The sequence below is a fragment of the Physella acuta genome, unplaced genomic scaffold (assembly GCF_028476545.2).
Source record: "Physella acuta isolate Inbredline_101_S28 unplaced genomic scaffold, ASM2847654v3 ptg000661l, whole genome shotgun sequence".
Lineage (NCBI taxonomy): Eukaryota > Metazoa > Mollusca > Gastropoda > Physidae > Physella > Physella acuta.
In genome coordinates, this window is record NW_026732180.1 from 133,837 (window position 1) to 142,500 (window position 8,664).

The window sequence follows — 8,664 nt, forward strand, 5'->3', positions numbered from 1 at the left end:
CACCCCCCACTCAAACTTTCGATTAGCACACCCCCCCCCCCCACTCAACTTTTCGATTTGCACACACCCCCCCCCCCCCCCCCAAACTAATAAATTCTTGTCCGCAACCCCGAAAATTTCAAGTGCCCCCCCCCCTCCTTGGAGTAAAAAGTCTGAAAGAAACACTTAACAATGCAGCAAGCGCCTAAAATTTGTCAGACAAATAAAAGGCTGATCGGCAACAAAGTCCTCAATAAATAAGTCTAAACATTTTTTTAAAAACGCATCCACGTAACCCCCTGAAATTTCGTGAGGTTCAGACCAATGCCCAGTAATGCCCGAAAAAATAGTGCCCCTTCTGGGAAAATAATCGTTAAAGGCGTTAAAACTAATCAGAGATCGTATTTCCTTGTATACAAATATAGGATGTAATACATAGATTTGCTTATCCCCGGTTTTGTATTATCAAGATCGAAACAGAATAACTACGTTTCTCTCTCAGGATTCAGCTTGGAGCCAGGGCTAGTTACGAGTGAGTTTGAGGAATAGGTTTAGGTAAACTTTAAGAATGTTGTCTTGTTTCATTTCAACAAAAGATCAAAACATACACATACGACACCATGCTGTAGAATCGAACATAATTTCCACACGTTGTCTTCACTGGCGATTTGAATTTCACCCGAAGAGCCTCGAAATCTATGCTTAAACCTAGGTGAAACGAACAGTCCGTTAGACGGAAGACTTATAAAATAACCAGAATGTCAGACTGGTGACTTTAGAGTTTACAAGCATGTGCTGCTCTACACTGCTACACCTTGACGGATTCTGGGATAGGTTTTCCATAACGGGAAAAAGTTATAATTTTTTTCAATAATTCTAGTACTTTCCGATACTCGGTCTTTACGTTAATGGACTGGTTGTCAACTTCCTCATAATTTTTAATTTATGCTACTAAAATAGTCAAAATTTCACTTCTCCACTACGCTCATGTACTTCCAAATGATATTTTTAGCAAACACTAACAATTAGGTATACGTGGTGTTAAGTATCCTATTTTTTATTAAAGATGCAAATCAGTGACATTTAAGCATAGCCTTACCATTGTAAAGTTCATACACGATAACTTAATAGCAAAAAGTGAGAATGAACAAAAAATTAGTAATAACACAATTTCGAGTCAGATTTAATTATAAGTAAGTAATTAAATTATATTGTAATTGCACGTGGAATAAATCCTTTCTCCAAATATGGTAAGTTATTACAACTTTGTTTTAACTTTATAGTATCCATTTGATGAAAAATTATAAATATTAAATGGTGTATTTTCAATTCTTGAATCAGTAAAAAAAAAAAAAAAAAAAAAAAAAACAAGGAATGTATTATTTGTGCTGTTACATTGCATCAGCCTGGTATTTAAAAGCAACAAAAGGGTGATCTATCAACTCATAGGCAGACGGTCTGTCAGATGGATTGTATATAAAAATGGCATCCAAGAAATCCTGCAGTTCTTGAGAGGCTTCTGGATTAAGTTGATATTGAGGCTTGATTTTCTCGTACATTTTTAGAATGCGCTGAGGATGTTCCAGGTTGTGAAAAGGGGGTTTCCCGGTTAACATTTCAACAACTGTGCACCCAACACTCCTGGTTTAAATAAATAAAAGTAGATAAAAAAAAATTATTTGTATATTTGTGATATAAAACAATGTCAAAATAACTTAAAATGTGTATACTTGACGGCATTTAAAGCTAGTGGTAAATCTGAATTTTAAAAAAATCAGTACATTACCAGATGTCGGCTTTGACACTATATGTTGCTTTTTCACCTAAAATGATTTCCGGCGCCATCCATTTTAAAGTACCTGCGTGAGTTCTAGCCTCAGTCAATTCACTGATTATCTTCGACACACCAAAGTCAGACAGTTTTACACTAGAACTGTTTTCCATAAGAATGTTTCCACCTAAAAAAAAATCAAGCACCAAATAGTATACTACAATCATTTCTTTTTATGAGAGTTTGCATAGTTCACACATAATGACGTTTTTTGTTTCTTTTTTATTTTGACAAATCTAGTAACTCATTTTCAACCCACTTCTTTAGCAGCGATTTATCACCAGATACATTCGTCTAATAATGACAATGCAATAAAATATATTTTTATCTAATTAGCAATTAGGTTAGGCATTTTAACTTAATTTTATAATAAAAGGGGAGATAACAAGATCACACTAGCGATCGCCCGATCAGCTAATCTACGACAGGGAACTCTTGGTCACGGCTGGTTGATTTCTTGCTGGAAAGTCGACCGTGGAATAACAAACAATTACCTATAAGGGTTTGCAAACTATTGCTCGTGTTTTAAAGCACCTACTTTTAGTCGTCGCACATTAGGCGTCAACTTCATTTAAAAATAAACCGGGAGTGGTCTCCCCTAAACTTTCTCGAATATTCTTATATAACACAGCAGGGGATGGCAACTCGGGATATAAACAATATTTTAATTCCATGTTTAATTACTTAAACTTTTTAAAATTGAATAGAATCTCATAGAAAATTGCTCACCAAGTGAACACAAAACAAAGTGTGTATAATAGTGCGAAATATTATTAGTACTTTATAAATTCAAATGCGTTTTTTGAGCAATCTGTAAACACGATAACTTGAGTATAGATACAGCTAGCTTGATGAAGTTTCATATATACATATTATATCAAATTTGTTGTTCTGTATCAACTTTTCAGCGATTTCCGATAACCGAAAATCGGACTTATTCTACTTTTAGTTTTTCAAAAACCTATAACTAGAGTACTGTTTCCGATTGTTAAACGAAATTTCACACATCAGTACAATATTTATTTTTCTGCCTTCTGTTAAATTTTGAGTAATTTCCTTTGAAAGGAAGTAGTAATTTACGCTATTTCCGATTTCTCAAAAAACAAAAATGAATTTGTAAAGTATTAAAAATATTCGGCACTATTATACACATATTGTTTGCCATTCACTTGGTGCGTAATTCTTTTTTACTTAAGAGATTGTATTCTACTTTAAAAAGTTTAAGCAATAAAAACACAATTACAAATACAAACGAAAACAAAAACCTAACAACAAACCCAACCACAACCACAAACACCAATACAAACACAAAGAAAAAACAAACAAAAAAGCAAACGAAAACAAAAACCTAACAACAAACCCAACCACAACCACAAACACCAATACAAACACAAAGAAAAAACAAACAAAAAAGCAAACGAAAACAAAAACCTAACAACAAACCCAACCACAAACACCAATACCAACACACACAAAAAAAAACGAAAAAGCAAACGAAAACAAACCAAATCCAAGCGCAAAACCAACCAAAAAACACAAATACAAACCCAAACAAAAAAAACACAAACAAAAACGAAAAAAGAAAGAACAAAAACGAACCAAATCAAAACGCAACCACTAACGCAAACCCACCTAAACACAAAGAAAACACTAACGCGAACATAAACGCCCGTGGCGGAATCACCTGTTTTAGCTTAATGAACGACTATAGTACCCCAACTTATTCATAGTCTTTTGCACTCACTTAAAACGAACGCGCCTGTTTCAATTTAATGAACAATTTTAATACTCCAAGCTTATCCGTAAAATACCTACAACATTTGCACTTGATCAATCCCCGCTAATTATGTAATTATTTTTTTTCCCAACACCAAAACAAAGTAATTAAAAAGAAATTTCTTTTCCACAAATGCAATGGTTTTATAAAGGGAAGTAATTGTGTTTTCCTAATTTATCAAAGGGAAGTAAGTGCTATAGGACTAAATAAAGACATAATTAGAATTTTTGTAAAAGATGATATTTTTTTAAAACTTGTGTTTAATGAACATGCCGACAATTATTACTATAATTTGAAAAATGAAATTATTTCCCAACAATTTCAATAGTAATTTTTTAACTCATAAATTTAGACAAATGCGCACGATGATTGTCTAACACTTAAATCCATCCAAGACCAACGACAAACATATGCGTTACATACAGAACTGAGCTTTATATATTATATATATATATATATATATATATATATATATATATATATATATATATATATATAATACACGTATATATATATATATATATATATATATATATATATATATATATATATATATATATATATATATATATATATATATAATACACGTATATAGAACGCATTAAAAAATCGGCGCCTTTTTTTGCTCTTTTCGCTCCCCCTACAACGAAAACCTGGATACGCCTCTGCCTCTCGAATACCTTCTCGCTCGCGTCCATTGAAAATTGCTGTTTTTAAACAAAAAGGCTTTTCGGAAATACTAACTGTAGGGGCCTACTAGTTAAATATAAAAATATTAATCCAATTTTATTATAATATACACAAACGTCTTTTTCAAAAATACACTCTGTAGGATTTAGTTTGAAAAACAAATAATAACAGTAAAGGTCTGCTTCCCTATCATTTTTTGTTTGTTTTTCTTTTCCTATTGTTTAAGAAAATTTTTAAAATCCTGATGACCTATTAATTGCTGCCAGGGAAGTTAAAGGCAGCTGGGCATTGTGTTGATCACACAATCCATTAAATGAAGGGAAGGTGTGGTCACCAATCTACCCAATTAAGGCCTGTCTCGTTTTAGGGGGTGAGGTAAGGGGGGGGGGCAACTCAAAGTGAACACAGCATCAGTTTTTAGATGACTGTTCTAAACATACATATACAATTGTACATATATACTTATTCCGAAATAGATTTAAATAAATAACAGTGGTATTATGACAGTAATTTGTTTTTACAGAGGGGTCCATAGGGGTTATAACCCCTCTAACCCTCCCCCTCCCACCCCTCTGCCTACGCTACTAGGAACATTTCTATGTATGTATTTTATTCGGTCGTTGTAAAAGTGATTTTATTGATGGAACTTTAAAGTTACAAAACAGTGGACAATTTTAAGCCCAGGACATAACTGCTTGTGAGAAAACAAGCGGTCGTGTTTATGTCAGTAAACTCTATTGCGTTATGAATGAACGGTAACATTTGTAAATTATGCAAAAAGAAGTAAAATACATTTATAAAAATAAAATAATTAGATGAACAATAACATAAGTTTCACTAGTTTAGTTCCTTTTTATTAAAAAAAAATACGAAACATGTTTTTGGTCAAGTATGTTAGTAATGTTATTTTAATGCTACGAGAAAAATGGCCCGTTGTGGAAGGATACAAAGGGCGCTAGGTTGATAGTGCTGTCTATTATCTGTAAACTAAAACCAACACCAAAACATTATAATGACATAATATAAAGGACTATTATAGTGTATTATAAAGTGAAATCAAAAACAATTTAACCGGAAACGAAAAATGACATTGAAAACGGATTTTTATCCAGAATCGGTACTTTAATTTATACAAAATATAGTCATAGGCTTATCCCTAAACCATGCACCTAATCTCATTCATGACAAAAGTCGCATTTAGAGTTTCTTTCAGGCAACTCTACTTGGGAGGAGGGGGCACCGCCCCACCCCCCCCCCCCCACCCCCACACACACCCCAAAACATGTCTACCGTCCCATTCAACGAAATATAATTATATACTTTTTCCAATGTCCGCCCCCTCCCAGAAAATTCTACCCCCGCCCCCGAAAATTTCAAGTACCCCCACCCCTCTCCGGGGAGGAAAAAGTCTAAAAGAAACACTGGTCGTATTTGCAGATCATACAAACTAAAGGAAGAACCTGGGCGGGGCTCGGCCCTACCGGAAGAGATGTATGAAAAACACTGTGCACGCTAAACGCTTTTTTGATTAGAAAAAGTTCCTCCCTCCGGGGAGGAAAAAGTCTAAAAGAAACACTGGTGTCGCGCTTAGCCACTACCCGAAGAATTGCATGAAAGAAACTCTGCACGTAAACCACTTTTTAGATTAGACACATGAATTACCTGTAATTTTATTATAGAGTATCGATGACATTTCTTTTGAGTTGGGGAGGGGTGTCGGCTTAGACGTTCTTAAGCGGGGGATGGGGTTCGCCCCTACCCGAATAATTGTATGAAAGAAACTCTTCACGCAAACCACTTTTAAGATTAGACAAAATTGGCTTTTCAATTCAATGTTTACTCGAGAATCAATGACGTAATATTATTTTGTGCACTCTCCCGGCTTCCGACTCTTTTCTACTATATGCTAAATATGACGTCATATTTCGTTTCCGTTTTACTTTGCATGTTTTTATTTTGCTTGTGTTTTCTCTATAGCGTTCTTGTCAGATAGATAGAGAGACAGATAAATAGACAGACAGCGAAACTATTACTATTATGTTTTCTCTAGAGCGTTCTTGTCAGATAGTTAGATAGATAGACAGATAGATAGACATACAGCGAAACTATTAGTATTATAATTCACAAGTAAAATGAAAATAATGTATCATTTTGCAACAAAACAATAATATTATCAATGTATGAATGGAAAAATAATTTTCAAATGAAAAAGAAGATAAAATAAGAGTGAAGTTATAAGATTAATACAATTATTAATCTATACAAATAAAGCTTAGTGGTCAACCATTTTTAGGGCACTTGCAGGGCACTTGACCAGAGTTTCCTCCAGGCATCTTCCAGAGGCGTAGCGACGCTTCCCGGCGCCCGGGGGCAAACTTTCAATTTAGCGCCCCCCTCGGGAACACATTTTCAATTTGCACCCCCCACTCAAACTTTCGATTAGCACACCCCCCCCCCCCCCCTCAACTTTTCGATTTGCATCCCCTTCCCTCAAACTGCAAAAATGCAGCTAAAATGACATTTTAATAAATTCTTGTCCGCAACCCCGAAAATTTCAAGTGCCCCCCCCCCCCAGAGAAAAAAGTCTGAAAGAAACACTTAACAATGCAGCAAGCACCTAAAATTTGTCAGATTCCGTGTCAGGAAAATAAAAGGCTGATCGGCACCAAAGTCCTCAATAAATAAGTCTAAACATTTTTTAAAAAACGCATCAACGGAACCCACTGAAATTTCGTGAGGTTCAGACCAATGCCAAGTAATGCCCGAAAAATAGTGCCCCTTCAGGGAGAAAATAATCGTTAAAGGCGTTAAAACTGACCAGAGATCGTATTTACTTGTATACAAATATAGGATGTAATACATAGATTTGCTTATCCCCGGTTTTGTATTATCAAGATCGAAACAGAATAACTACGTTTCTCTCTCAGGATTCAGCTTGGAGCCAGGGTTAGTTACGAGTGAGTTTGAGGAATAGGTTTAGATAAACTTTAAGAATGTTGTCTTGTCTCATTTCAACAAAAGATCAAAACATACACATACGACACCATGCTGTAGAATCGAACATAATTTCCACACGTTGTCTTCCCTGGCGATTTAAATTTCACCCGAAGAGCCTCGCAATCTATGCTTTAACCTAGGTGAAACGGACAGTCCGTTAGACGGAAGACTTATAAAATAACCAGAATGTCAGACTCGTGACTTTAGAGTTTACAAGCATGTGCTGCTCTACACTGCTACACCTTGACGGATTCTGGGATAGGTTTTCCATAACGGGAAAAAGTTATAATTTTTATCAATAACTCTAGTCGTTTCCGATACTCGGTCTTAACGTTAATGGACTGCTTGTCAACTTCCTCATAATTTTTAATTTATGCTACTAAAATAGTCAAAATTTCACTTCTCCACTACGCTCATGTACTTCCAAATGATATTTTTAGCAAACACTAACAGTTAGGTATACTTGGTGTTAAGTATCCTTTTTTTTATTAAAGATGCAAATCAGTGACATTTAAGCATAGCCTTACCATTGTAAAGTTAATACACGATAACTAAATAGCAAAAAGTGAGAATGAACAGAAACTTAGTAATAACACAATTTCGAGTCAGATTTAATGATAACTAAGTAATTAAATTATATTACAATTGCACATGGAATAAGCCCTTTCTCCAAATATAGTAAGTTATTACAACTTTGTTTAAACTTTATAGTATCCATTTGATGAAAAATTATAAATATTAAATGGTGTATTTTCAAAACTATACTTCTGGAATCAGTAAAAAAAAAAACCAACAAGGAATGTATTATTTGTGCCGTTATGTTACAGCAGCCTGGTATTTAAAAGCAACAAAAGGGTGATCTATCAACTCATATGCAGACGGTCTGTCAGATGGATTGTATATAAAAATGGCATCCAAGAAATCCTGCAGTTCTTGAGAGGCTTCTGGATTAAGTTGATATTCAGGCTTGATTTTCCCTAACATTTTTAGAATGCGCTGAGGATGTCCCAGGTTGTGAAAAGGTGGTTTCCCGGTTAACATTTCAACAACTGTGCACCCAACACTCCTGGTTTAAAGAAATAAAAGTATTTTACGATAAAAAAAATTATTTGTATATTTGTGATATAAAACAATGTCAAAATAACTTAAAATGTGTATACTTGACGGCATTTAAAGCTAGTGATAAATCTGAATTTTAAAAAAATCAGTACATTACCAGATGTCGGCTTTGACAGTATATGGTGCTTTTTCACCTAAAATGATTTCCGGCGCCATCCATTTAAAAGTGCCTGCGTGAGTTCTAGCCTCAGTCAATTCACTGATTATCTTCGACACACCAAAGTCAGACAGTTTTACACTAGAACTGTTTTCCATAAGAATGTTTCCACCT

The 8,664-nt window shown here is 34.5% G+C and overlaps 1 protein-coding gene across 1 annotated transcript in view; it reads right to left on the minus strand.

Annotated features, from left to right (window-relative positions):
• Nucleotides 1–8,090: 8,090 nt before the first annotated feature.
• LOC131948825 (uncharacterized) overlaps nt 8,091–8,664 on the minus strand; it is a 3,343-nt gene continuing 2,769 nt past the window's right edge. Inside the window, exons 4-5 of the mRNA XM_059310521.1 lie at nt 8,491–8,662; nt 8,091–8,340 (exon numbers count right to left, since the gene is read on the minus strand). Coding sequence (XP_059166504.1) covers nt 8,091–8,340; nt 8,491–8,662 — 422 coding nt within the window. The remainder of the gene's footprint in view (nt 8,341–8,490; nt 8,663–8,664) is intronic.